The sequence below is a fragment of the Eimeria necatrix genome, genomic scaffold, assembly GCF_000499385.1.
Source record: "Eimeria necatrix Houghton genomic scaffold, Enh_scaff25, whole genome shotgun sequence".
Classification (NCBI taxonomy): Eukaryota; Apicomplexa; class Conoidasida; order Eucoccidiorida; family Eimeriidae; genus Eimeria; species Eimeria necatrix.
Window position 1 is genome coordinate 158,509 of NW_013655219.1, and position 13,326 is coordinate 171,834.

The following is a 13,326-nucleotide window of genomic DNA, read 5'->3' on the forward strand; positions in this document are numbered from 1 at the left end:
TGATTTGAATATGCGAATGCTTTAGGCATTGGCTTGTTTTGTAGCTGCACTTGTATTTGCACTTTCATCTGTATGTATGACAAATTTGTTGCTGTATGGGCTCAAGCCCAAGAAGGGTGGCCTGGAAGCAACAGAGAGTGGGATGCCACCAACAAACTAGATGGATCCTCGTCGGGGGCGTAGCAAAGGCCTCTCCCGTTCCGCAGGGAACGCCCAATCTCCTGCACATACATAGCAGTGCAGCAACTTTAGAGGCTTGCAGTCGGGTTATTCAGTCGGTTGAAATTAATCTTCAGCACATGGATCCCATCGTCCCCGCTGTCCCACTGGCGGCCGCTGTGCGTAGCAGCAGTCGTGCATGCTTCGTGCATGCTTCGTCATTGTAAGGGACTGAAGTCAGGGGTCAACTGCAACCACAGTAGTAGAGCAGAGCCAGGTGACCGCTCATCTATAGTGCCGTTACGTAGAATGTCTGGCTGCGTGTTCAGTGGGCCTCCGCGGCGCTGGCATAGGGCGTTTGCCCTTGGCGTACGTGTCAATGACCATTGTCATATAGCATTGTGAACGCGCGTCAGAGGCTGTGCCAGTTCGTGCTTCATGTTTGTTGTTGCCGTGGTCGTTTTCGGCAGGCTAGGAGGTGAACAAAGGCCAGCGTGTGTTTAATGTTTAAAGTTAGTGATTTGAACCGTCGTTCCTAACTTACTTGTATTATAATATGGGCAGTGAACTGCGCGTGGGAGGCAGGGAAGTGGTGAACAAAGTTCGGAAGGGCTCGCAAGTGGATGTTGGGATAACGCAGGGCCAGGAACCTGAGAGGGCAGGGGCCGCACGTGTAGCTTTTTCGTATATCAAGCGCAGCTTACGCATCATGAGTTTTCACTTTGCCTTGTAGTAAATAAAACATACTGCAGTACGTACTACATAAGTGTAAATTATATTTTGCCTGCACCAAGTGTGCGGTGAATGTGCTTGCTGGTTTCCTCCTGAACTCTCCTTATCCATGTTGCCTAGAAGTGCGCTGCAGCTGCACCAAATGAGGCTAGAGCCTTGTGATCATTTTGGGGCAGCAAAACTTCTTACGTTGACCGTACCAGAATATATCATTGCTAGTGAATTGGGGCCTTCAAGCTGTTAGCTCGGTCATCTACTCACCTCGCCTGTCTTATGGGGATGACGCCGTCGGCTGTTCCGTGGAAGAGGCTGGCACGTTGGCCTCGCTGGCGCAGTAGCTGGAAGGTCATGTCAATTCTGTCTTGCACTGAAGAGATAAAACATCGTGTGTTTGTGACGACAGCAAGGGCGGCAGGTGCACATAGGGCGCGTGCAAGTGAGCAATTACTCATGTGCTTGTGCGAAGTGAGCCCTCTACAGGCTGAGCAGGGCTGCTAGGGCCGCATCCATGGCTTTACAACCCATTGTTGCATAGGCGACGTAGAAGAAGAGAGCTGGTAGGTACGGGCTGACCTATTGAACGAATGGTGCCTGTGAGGGCATCTGGATGTATGCTGAAGACGTCTGCGACAGACAGCTGTGGCAGTTCCCCACGAGGCACTATTCGAAGCACCAAGGGCTCGAAGAGGGGTCGCAGGATAACGCCGAGGCGCAGCATTAACTCCCCAAAGTAAGGGTGAGCAACTGTCTACAGCGGGAAGATAACCATGACAAACCCGAAACAGCCACGCAGAGAAGTCCACAAATAAAACCGGTGGCATAGTGCGCTGCATAGGCATAGTTACGCTATGCTCGTGTCACTTATTACAGTGAGGACAGCAATGCCGCGAAAATGCCGCACTCGCGAGGGTCATGTGACTGTAAACAGGAGACGCGCATGTATGTAAAACAATGCCATTCCCGGTGCACGTGAACTGCTTCACGTTTTAACCATGGGAGGTGAGCACGACACAAGGAGAACACTCCATCCACGTTAGAATTGTTTCGTTCGAGGGATCGATCAAGCAGGCATGGTCTAGTGGCTATGACGCTCGCCTCACACGCGAGAGATCCCGGGTTCGATCCCCGGTGCCTGTACTACCTCGTTCACTTTTGGGTACATCGTTTGCCAGTTAGCGAAAAGTGCATCCTGGCGTGGGCTTTTTGCCATGAACAATTCCTATATAACGGCGTACAGCAGAGCAGTAGTTCTATGTAGCTCTCTGCTGATGCGTCCAATGTCCCAACAACAGCTGGGAGTTTCTTCGCTGTTTCACGGTGTGATGTTTACTTCCATAATGCTTTAAGGCTTTCGCCATGAAAGGGCTTACGTGTGCTGCTGGGAAGTGGGACGCTGTGAGGATCCTCATGGCTTGGCGCTCAGACTCGAAGTAGGCGGGAGCCAACAGAATAAGAGTTGTCACAAACCCAGCCGGCAGCATCTCGCACAGCTCAGCAGCAACGAGGCCTCCGAAGGAGTGCCCGACCTGCAGCAGACTCCGAGCAGCAAGACTATCATCACCTATCCGTAACTTTCGGCTCCAACCCTGGGAGGAACCTTACGTACCTTTAGTAGGCTTGTTCTATTCGTCGAGTACAACCATCTAGTGCAGCCAAAAACGAGCAGTTACATGACTGCATGTGCATGCCACCATTTTTGCCAATGATATTGATACAATTATAACAAGTTACTCACCAAGTGCACAGAAGTGAAGCCGTTCGCGACAATAACATCCCTAAGGATCGCCTCTGCCTGCGAACATTCACACTGTGCTGTAGCACAGTCCAGCAGCTACACACCTGAACGAACGAAGTCAGCTACCCACCGAAGACAGCTGGCACCCTGTACCAAGTGAGTGTCCCGGAAGCTCCACGCCGAGACTTTGAACTGAAGTATTAGCTTTTTACACGCTTTGGGCTTAAAGCCAACGCTAACAAGATATCAGGCAAGCGAGAAGCCACTGCTTCTGTCAGTCTCGAGGCATACCTGTTCTCTTCTGGAGTAATTCTGCGTTGATGAGATTGCGGCGCTCTTCCCGTAGCCAAGAAGATCCACGCAGTAAAACGTGTACCGCCACCGCTCCTGGGGGTCCTCGTCGTGTGGGGGGAATTGCCCTAAAATGCCCCCATGATGGGAAACCCCCTTACGAGCTCCGTTCTCCGAGTCCGGGAAGAGCACGCGGATGACATCCGCAAAGAAATAGCCGCTCATACATATCCCGTGGATAAGAATCACCTTCTCGGGGCCCTCCCCTAAGAAAACAGGTACATATAAAGCAGAATAGATGGCAGGAGGCCCTCACGGCTCCGTTAGTTGCTAAGCAGATAGAGCGCGTGCATTCTTTTTTGTGCCAAAGAGAATGAGGCAAATGGGGTTAGTAGAGGGCTGCAGTTGCGTGTATTTCCTCCTCCAGACAACAAAAAGGAAAAAACGTGCAATACAAAGATGCCTGCCATGGAATATTACGCAGTTGCTGTCGTGTTAACATGCACAACAACGTCAGCAACGACTGCAGCCACAACAACATAAGCAGCCGAATCCCATCAAGCAACAGCTTGCTGCTGACCAACACGGCTGTAGTGGAGCCTCTGGTGTTGGTTACAAGGAGCCTCTGTGTTGCGCTGCTGCTTCCCCGAGGGCCGTTGCCTGTTGCACTGGGCGCAGTCCACAGTTGCCTTGACCCTGCTCAAGAAGTCCACGGCCACCTCCGCCACCTCCAAAGCCCGCACCGTTTCCGCGTCAGGCAGCGCCACAGACGGAGTCGCACAAAACGGATGCAGCAGAAGAGCAAAGCCGTCATAGGGGGGGTCCAGGGGTGACAGCCGCTGCCGACGCCCCACTCTGTCTCGCCCACGGCCACTCCTCTGGCGGCTCCGCCGAACTCGAAAGTTCACCGCCCCCTTCCACCCCTCCCCAAGAGTCTCAGCAGCCCCAAGAGCCCCCGATCCTGATGGCCCACTGACACGAACGCGGCCCGCCCCAGAAAGGGGGTCTGGGTTTGGGGCCTGCAAGCTCCAGCGTGCGCTGCAGCAGCCGGCGCGAGTTGAAAAGTCCCAGCGACTAGCCCGCGCAGCAAGAGGCCACTGACATGCGTGGGGAAGCAAAGCCAGGCAGTCGCTGCCCAGCTGAGACACTGCGGCGGCTGCTGCCTCCCCAGCAGCTTCCGCATCCGCTCGTGCGTCTTCAAAATGACAGGGGGAGGGCGAAGCCGGGCTGATCCCTGAAACTCTGCAGCTGCTGGCGGCCAAAGCCTTGCTCGGCAGCAGCAGCTGCTGTTCAGGCTCTTCTTGCTGCACTCTTTGTGTCCTCGTTGTGGACAAAGTGCCTTTTGTCAGCTTTTGCTGGGCGTATGTGGGGGACAGTGAGGAGGTGCACTGGCGCTGTGCTGCTGCCTCGCAGCAGCTAAATGCCTCTGCTGCTGCTGTGGCAGCAGCGAGGTGGGGAGAAGGTAGGGAACTCGACGAAGGGGGGCCTTCTGCCGAGTTTGGATTTGGTCGTTTCCTATGGCGACGGTGGGAGGCCACGCGGGAAGGGCTGATTTGCTGCTGGTGCTGCTGCTGCTGCAGTGCAGCAGCGGCAGCCTTCCATATCTGCCCTCGGCTGCAACGCAGCCCCAGCAGCCGCTTCCACCCCCACCGGCTGCGGGACTGCTGGTGCTGCTCTTCTGCTGCTGCTGCTGCCGCCTCCAAGTCGGCCAGCAAAGGCAAATCCCGCAAGTTCAGAGACCCCGAGGCCAGCAAAGCACACACATCAAGGGGGTCGACTCTAAACCTTTTGTGTTCTGCCTTTTGTAAGGGCCCCGTGGCCTTGGGTGGCTTCTCAGGGGACCCATGGGGGGCCCACTTTGCGGTGGGCCCTCGGGCACTGGGCACCTGGGGTGGGACACTTTGAAGACGGTTCTCTTGAGCAGCTTTAAAGCCTTCTCTTTGATGTCTGAAGGCCTCGCCTGCGCCGCAGTGTTGCCCGTGAGATGATGCGCGAGCCCGGGCAAGTTGGCACAAGGCCAGTAGTTCAGACTGGGATATGGTGCAGGCTAGCGTCCTCTGGAAATTCAACTTGATGAGGAATATGCTGAGTGCGTTTGTGAGGCTTTGAGGAAGTTTCACGTAGTCGCACGCAGTACTTCCTTCCTTGGTGTCTTCAGGGGCCCCAACGTGGGCCTCCGCCTCGCCAGTCTCAACCACCTGAGAACGGCGAGAAGGAAGCTTTACTAGTTTCCAGAGACGGAGCGTCACGGGCACAGAAGGAGAGGCACCTGGGCTGAAGGGCCAGGGAAACAAGAAGGTGTGCATTCTTGCTAGGATCGCCCATTGCAGGTCAGGCAGTATGGCTCAAGCATGAATTAAACTGCATCGAATTAAATATAAAAAATCTTTACTTGACATCACTTTATACAATTTTGAAACAATAACAAAAAAATCAGGAACAACGGAAGCAGCAATGGACCACGGGGACCCCTGCAAACAGACCACTACGGAGCGGGAAGCCAGGATCTGCTTTGCCTCATTCATGAAATATTGTCTCTAAATACACACTGGCAATTGAATAGCAGATGAATATTAAATTGTGTCTATTTTTGAAGACTATATCCACTTTTTACGCTTGTACATGTGAGGAAGCGAGCAAACCCCGACGCCAATGGCACCCACCGAACCGGTTAACATGCTCCAGTTCCATTCCCCTAATCTTGAGGTTAAAAAAACGTTTCCCGCATTTAATCACTAAAATCAACATTCCAGACACTAGGCTCACTCTGGTTTAGCGTATTTCACATGGCATGGAGGTGACGGCTCCTCAGTAAGAACATTTGACCGCTCAACTATCTTTAGACAGAACACGGAGTAACAATCCTGTTTCCCTTTAAGTTGAATATGGCGAGAAGAGTGCTCTGGTGTGGCCCATTAAGCAACGAAAAGGGAAAAGGGTCGCTTTCCACTGCTCTTACAATGGAGTTGTTGCAACTGAAAATTCATACCAGACTGTCTTCGATTGAAACACCTCTATGCTGGATTTGCTGCCTTAGCTGCAACATCAGCTGAGCTATGCGTCTATTTCACATCTCAGAAAAGAAATCTGAGGGGATCAGCTGGAATTGCAGCTCAGAGGCGTGGGGGAAAATTCCAGAGAAAAGCTGTAACTCTGGCTGTTGCTGGTATTCCTCAGCTGGCCAGGGCTAGTGGTGCCGGCGGTTTGGGGGGATTTCACGGAGTAACTTAGCAGAGCCCAGAAAGCTACAATACACATATGCTGTTTCTGTGGTTCCTAAGGCGTTTCGCCTGTGAATTTCTTGACTGTGCTCAAACTAAACAGAGGGGGAGGCAAGGTGCTCACATGCAGTGTGACCACGAAGAATTAATCGCCTGAGTTTATAGCTTTATTCTGGTGTATTCTGTGGAGGCACTGTTACTGCATTTTCGCCGTTTGTTGCTTTGAGGTTTCATTCTCTTGGAAGAACACCGGCTCTTCTGCACTAGAAGCTCGAGTAGCCAAGCAGCCTATTCAAACGTTGCTGCGGCTTTAGTATTTGAAGTTTGGTGAATGTAATCCTATGTTTGTCTCTGACGTTTCTCAGGACCTAATAATCAAGACAAGATTTAAGCCTCTGTTTTACTGCCACACTGTTGCCGGAACTCCCCCCTTCGCTGCCAAGGTCCTGTAGCCCGTTCCAGCTTTAGCTTCAGCAGCTACTAGCCTCTAACAAAAGTCGCAGGAAACTAAACCCTAGGCGCTAACCCTAAGCCCTTTGGCCCAAGCCCAAGGCTTTTGATGGAGCGACTTAGATGGAATCCTAAACATATTTGAGGCGGGTCCTCTGGGCTTTATAGCAGTTGAAAAGAGATGCTGCTGCATGCAGCCAGGCAGCATGCGTATGCTTATCTGCATTCTGCCAAACAAAAGCTCCGCCTCTCTTGGGAAATGGTCTAGCCAAACCTAAGCATGCCTAATTATTGCATGCGTCGCTGTAGAGCCTTGGCTAGCCTCGCCTACCTCAGGCCTGCCGCTGTAGCATGTCAGAGCAACTCCTGTTGTCTTAGCCCGAAACCCCCGAGCGGTTGGTGTAGGCCCGAATGCGTGGGACGGTGTAGCTGGAAACCGCCTGCTGGCGTACCTGCTGCAGGAAATTGCAAAGATAACTGCGCACAAAGGACTCAGCTGCTAGTGCTGCTGCTGCAGCTGTTCGTGAGGCAAACTGAAAAACGAATTTCCGCGAGACTTTGTCATTTAGGTGGCCATTCTGTGCCATGGGAACTCAGTTATGAAGCTCCGAAAGTTAGCAACTCAGCATTTTCGCTAGGTAGAGTGAATAATGTAATTTATTTCCGGTAGCAGCAGCAGGGCAAATCCTCCTACCTGGTCATGCGGTGTCTGTGCACTGCGTGTTGGAGTCATGCATCCCTTCAAGTAGTTGCCAAGAATGCATGTATCGGCTACCGGCTCAATCTCCTGTTGCTCCTGGAAACTCCGCGACCTCCTGGCTGCTGCTGCTGCAGCTGCTGCTGCTGCTGGGGGCGGGGCGGGACTGACCATAATGTCTACTGGCACCGGGCCTTCTGAATCTGTGTAACGAATACTGGGTTGTCTAGGGCCGCAGGTGGGTGCAAAGCAGCAGCCTGAGCTTGGCGGGGTGAGGGGCTCTTCCGCCGCAGCCCGTTCGCCGTAAGGGGGCCCCCTAGGGGCCCCCGGTGAGGGCCCGCATTCCGCAGAGGTGGGGGCCTCCCAGCTCGAGCCTTGCAGATAAAAGGTGTTAGCATCCTGCACGGGTTTTCCCTCGGTTATGTACACTGTGGGACGCCCGTCCTCCCCATTTCTTGTGAAATTCAAGACCACGGGAGAGCCAGTGGGGGTGCAGAGAACTGGGAGAAACAGAGTAGCAATTCACAGCATAAGCAAAAAATTACTAATTCAACATTCGTAGCAGTCACCCACAAACAGCCAAACGCCTTCATTACCCACTTCAGCAGGCCAGCACGCCTGCACACCATTGCACATTTACTTAGAAATAGCAACTACGGCAATCTCACCAGCCTTAAAGTCCGTGCCCGCCACTTCTTGGTTTGTTGGCAAAGGCCGGTTGTGCACGAGGACGTCATCGACGTACACTTCCACATTTGTCTTCGGCTGATCCCCTTGCCCCCCTTCATCAGCCACGTAGCGAATCTTCACGCGGGGCTCAGCAGCAGCAGCAGCAGCAGCAGCAGGGGCCACCTCTCCAGGCAAAGGCCGGCCAGGCACACTTCCAGGCCGAGGTGGAGCGGGCCAGGAAGACCCGGACACAGCCTGTGGCTGCGATGGGTAACGAGACCCTGCGAGACAAAGCACAAGACCACAGACACGAAGCCTCTTCAAATTACAAACAGAAACAAAACAGAAATTAAAAAATCACACATTCCCATGTGCATGCAAGCATGAAGCCTTCATTGTTTCCTGGGAGCCACGCAGAGCCCTAAGTAAGGAAAACTGTAGCAGTAGGACTCTGGATGCAGGTTTCTGAATTTTGGGGCCGTGGGTGGGGATTGAAATGTCTTAAGTCCCTTTTGCCCCAACAAACTAAATGTCTTAATATTCCTTTCACAGTTATGTGTCTCGTTGCTATTCACGTGAAGCTACATTACGTAGACTACGCACAAGTCGGGGCCACGGTGGAGTATCTGTCAACGCCATGGCCACCCGCTGTCGTTTGCACAGAAACGTCGTCGCCGCGAGCTGGCTCAAAGCTGCTTCTGTCTCGAGGCCCCCACGCGCTTCTGGGGGTAGAGAAGCACCCGCGGCCTGAACTCCCGTCCCGCGTAGAGCCTGAAAATGCAGCAGCAGCAGCACCAGCAGCAGCAGCAGCAATGCACCAACAACGCCAGTTTTCCCCAGCACGCCTTCCGCATTGGCTTCCCCTATGAGCCTCCAACAAGCGCTGAAGAGGCCTTCGCCTTAGATGCAACTGGAGTGTACGTACAGGCCGTGTTTGGGTTTTGTCGTCTGCGGTATGGAGGAAACACCTGCGGCCCCAGGGGGTAAAATTCATATTTATTTTCTTCGGCATCAAATAGAGTAACTCCCTTTTTATTAGACCGACAGGGCGCAGGTCGAGGCGCGGGCCGCGGCACAAAACAACAAGGAGTGCAGGGGGCCTCCAGCACCCCCCCCTTGGGTGCTGGGTAGTACAGCGGGCCTGGAGGGTACTCTACAGGGGCTGAAAAGGCAACACACATTCAAGAAGAATATATTTCCACGACAGCACAAACATTCACTCAAGAAAAGAGATGTTTCTACGATAACACAACTCTGGTGCTTATGCCTACTTACATGCAGGCAACAATAACGAAGTGCAAATGCATGCAGATGCATGCACGCATATATGCCTACGTATAATATAAATGCGTGCACATATATTCATGCATGGGCTCAAAGCTCGTTTTAGCCACAAATTCCACTCAATACGGCTATAAATTGAGTCTTCTTGCTGAAAGCGACTACAAGTCTACACAGTGAAAATGAAAGAACACATTATCACCTTCAGCCAAAGGCCGCCGCAAAGGATCAACATTCCACAGAGCAAATGGATCCAAAAAGGCGTTGTTTGCTGCTGCAATTTGTCGAGGGTCTATGGGGTGTTTCGCGGGCCGGCGCAGCTTTGCGCGGGTGGTGAAGTATTTGTCACCCATTTGGGCCATGTGCAGCAGCAGCTGAGTCTGCAGCAATGCAAAAGGGAAGGAAGCCACAACGAAGTGCAGGAAAACTAGACAATAAAACACAAAAAAGAAGCGATAGGACGGGGAGATGCAAGAAAAGCCACGAACAGAAGGCAAGCGGAAGGACGAAGAGATAAGTTCGTCACTGGCACTTGTGTGCGGTCTGTCTGTACAGCTGAAATAAAATGGATAAGATGGCAGTAACTAGTCAAGGAGATATGTGACCAGTGGACAGCTGCAGTACAGCGTGTAGTGACACCCAAGCGGGAGGCACTGAGCACCTGTCGCAGCCTTTGAATCAAACTGGGCATCCAAATCTTCACTTTCTCTTCCGTAGAAATTATCCAACAAGCGGCCACTAGAGATCTGCACAGCAGAACAGATCCCCAAAAGAAATAGTGTTTCAAAGCAAAACCAGGAAATAAAACATAAAAGAACAACAGCTACACTAGAAACGTGCATGTAGCCAGCGACAAAGACACATAAAAGAACAGTAGCTGCACTAGAACTTCGCATGCAGCGAGACATAAAGTGCTGCTGCTTCAAGTGCCTATCTCACTCAAACATGTTTGTGAAAGTCTGGACATGTGTGGGGCCCCCCTCTTCTACAGCCACAACGAAGGGGCCTAGGCTCATGCAGAGGCTGGCGAAGGCCGGAACTGCGGGGCCCGCCAGAAAGTTGTCCACTTCTTGGTCTACCCACAAAATTCGCCGAGAAGGTTCTATGCCAGCTTCCTGGGAAAATTCAAAAAGGAAAAAATAGAAAGAAAGATAAAAGAAGACGAGAAGGAGGCGCAAACAAAGCGAACACAATCAGCCCGTAACTTGCACAGTTCCGACAGAAAGAAATTTCAGTCACCAAGGATGCATTCTGGAGTGTACAGACGCCTCGCAGCTTGGCTTCAAAAGCTCAAAATAACTCACTTCCGACATTTTAGTGAAGTAGTCAGTTGCATACAACTTAATCAGTTCGCGCCCCGTGGGTGCGTCAGACCGCTGCGGAACAGAAGTTCCTTCTAGGCATTCTCTCATGCGAGGAATGAGATGGTCAACTGCAAAGACAAAAAAAGCATTTAATGCATTTAAATAGACAAGCCGAGAAACAAATTGAGAAGTCTGTCTGCAACTTTGTGAAAGGATCGCGACAAAAAAGTAGTGCCAAAGATGCCGAATGAGCACAAAGACTGGCAAAAAATGACGAAACTTGGGTTAAGAAATACATAGTGATCTGCTTTTGACTCAAACAGAAAAAAATGTGAAGGCTCACACTTGTATCCCAGAAACTCTTGCAGGTCTTGCAGTATGGCATTATCTTCAGCCATCCGTTCTGTCCTCAGTCTGCAGCAATTCACAAGGGGTAAAATGAAGAAAAATGAGAAAAGAAGATATCTTTCTGGCTTTCAATGCTGGCCAAAGACAGGCGTCAAGGGTTCTGGACTGCCAGCCAGAAAGCTGGCTAACTAGCTAGCCAGCTGGCTAGCCAGCTAGCTAGCTTTCTGGGGTGGTGGCTGTGTCGCAGTTACTTCTGAGTCCAAAAGATGTGCTCGATTAGCACGGGCATCCACTTGTAGAGGTTTTCTGTGTCTGCACTTTGGCAGCAATAGCCCACGCAGGCCTTTACGTATTTGGCCACGGCTTGGCGCGTGGGGAGGCTCTGAGCCAACGCCAAGTAGCTCCTTCCAAAAAGAAACAAACTCGAAAGAGAAGTAATTCTGTCTGCTCTTTTGCGAGCCCACAGCAGCCGCAGCGCCTCCTTGTCAGCCCGCAAGTCTGACGGCAAATGCAAGTCTTTAACTTCGGGATACATTTCGTAAAAGTGCATTTCCGACATTATGTCGAGAGTCTTCCCGCCCAGAACTATCAGCTTTTCGTAGAGCCTGAGAATAAAGGAAGAGAAGAGTGGCACATTAGCTCTATATCTAATAAAACACAAATAATTGATTAATAATAATATATAATGACACTAAAACAGCATAAATAAGAATTATAATGCAACGGAAAGCGGGCAGCCTGCCCTCCCTCAGAATTCGCACAAGTGCGAATTCGTGGAAATGTGTTTATATGCATGCATGCAGGAGTGCATGCAAATGCACAAGTCCGAATATTCATATAAGTTTGCAAGGCTAAAACTGCGCTATATCCGTTTGTAAGCATTTGCATGCGGATTATGCATATCTGCAAGCTGACACCGCCGCCAGCAGCTGCAGCAGACGCCCAGATGCCCGCGAGCAGCAGCAGCAGCAGCAGCAGCAGCAGCAGCAGCAGCAGTTTGAAAGCTGGAAAGCGCACCCCGGCCCGCCATTTGCTACGTCTGTGAAGCAGGCCTCGAAGTCTGCAGGCGGGAGCTCGAGAGGCAGATAGCCAAACCAGTTGGCGAGGTCAAACCAAGTGCAGCAGCGGCGGTCGCTGCAGACTTTCTTTGCTGCTGCGCGTTTGGCTCTGGGCCGCTCGCCGCGCCCGCCCAGGCTGTCCGACTCCGTCGAAACTTCGTCGGACTCCGTCTCAGAACTTGAATCATCGCCGGCAGCAGCAGCCAGGGCTCTCTCGGCTTCTCCTTTGGGGCAATTCCGCTGGTGGCGGAAGCCCTCGGCGTACACGGGCATAGGCAGCAGCAGCAGAGCCTTTTTCCGGTTTCTCAGGACTTAGGCAAAAGCTGAGCCCGCGATCGCGCCGGACTCCGGGCCTGCTGCGGCCACTCCCAAGCAGCTCTGAGACTCCAGGTGAGATAAAACAGAACTTCAGAGCCTTCTGAAGTCTTTTTAGCCTTTTCAGCGAGCCGCTGGACACAGCAGATCCCGCACTTCAACGCATACAGCGCGGGTACCGGTGGTCGGCCGCGGCCCGCCCCGGCGTGCGGCGCTGATCTCAAGCTTAAAAGCTTGTCTGGCTCCCTTTCTTGAGCTTAAAAGGAATAAAAAAGCTCAAGCAATGTTTAGTTTTCCGAAAATTCGGTTGATCGCCCCCGGCTTGCTGGTAAATCGCTTGCCGTCTTCTCGCGCGCGCGTTGAGGCCTCGGGCTGCGGGCGATCAGCGCGCAGGAACTGATCTTGTCCGTTTCGTGCTTCTTTTCGGAGAAGTGTCTGCCTTATTTAAAACACAGACCAATATTAAATGAAATTAAGGGGGAAAGAGCACCAATTAGCCACAGCAAAGCCCCCAGTGCCTTCCTCCCGCCGGCTCCGAGCCTCAACTGCACTGGAGGCCACGCCCAAACTGCCGAGGAATTCTGCCACTTGCTCCCGACTGTACGAACACTTGAACCTTCTCATTTGCAGAAAAACAAACTGTAGTTTTTGCATGATAAATAAAAAATACGAGTGTACCATTTGCTGGCAGAGAGAAACAGCAGAGCGGGCAGCAGCAGCAACTACCTGATGGCTCTGTCGGCTGGGCTTGGGGGCCCTGTCGGCCCGCAGCGCATTTAAATGATTCTAACTCCACAGCCCCAAAACTGCATGCATTAATTGGCATTAAAGTGTATTAGAAGGCAAAAAAGACAGAATAATCCCGAAGGCTGAGGAGCCCGCGGGTTTCACTTCCCTGTGTAGCCTCTCCCACTTGCCTTGGGGCTTCTGGCCCGAAGGCCTCTGCCACTCTCACAGCGCTTTGTCTTGCTGCTAATCCTCAAAGCTGCTGCACTTCGGCCTTAACAGCCTTTGCTTGGCAGTGGGGGCCCCCGGCTGTGCCTCCCGCGTACCCTTCCCTCTCCGG

The 13,326-nt window shown here is 52.2% G+C and overlaps 2 protein-coding genes across 2 annotated transcripts; both read right to left on the minus strand.

Moving 5' to 3' along the window:
* Nucleotides 1-101: 101 nt before the first annotated feature.
* Nucleotides 102-5,223, minus strand: ENH_00035780 (hypothetical protein, conserved; the record flags this gene model as incomplete). The annotated part of the gene is made up of 8 exons (XM_013585039.1): nucleotides 102-221; nucleotides 704-809; nucleotides 1,153-1,258; nucleotides 1,465-1,639; nucleotides 2,262-2,417; nucleotides 2,627-2,683; nucleotides 2,918-3,183; nucleotides 3,498-5,223. 8 exons carry the CDS (start codon nucleotides 5,221-5,223, stop codon nucleotides 102-104), a joined length of 2,712 nt encoding a protein of 903 aa, XP_013440493.1.
* A 1,739-nt stretch (nucleotides 5,224-6,962) lies between these two features.
* On the minus strand, nucleotides 6,963-12,218 carry ENH_00035790 (Apicomplexan specific protein, related; the record flags this gene model as incomplete). Its single annotated transcript, XM_013585040.1, has 12 exons — nucleotides 6,963-7,043; nucleotides 7,283-7,785; nucleotides 7,954-8,235; nucleotides 8,558-8,725; nucleotides 8,880-9,116; nucleotides 9,438-9,615; nucleotides 9,897-9,981; nucleotides 10,175-10,350; nucleotides 10,540-10,667; nucleotides 10,883-10,953; nucleotides 11,139-11,492; nucleotides 11,905-12,218. 12 exons carry the CDS (start codon nucleotides 12,216-12,218, stop codon nucleotides 6,963-6,965), a joined length of 2,577 nt encoding a protein of 858 aa, XP_013440494.1.
* Between the last annotated feature and the right edge of the window lie 1,108 nt (nucleotides 12,219-13,326).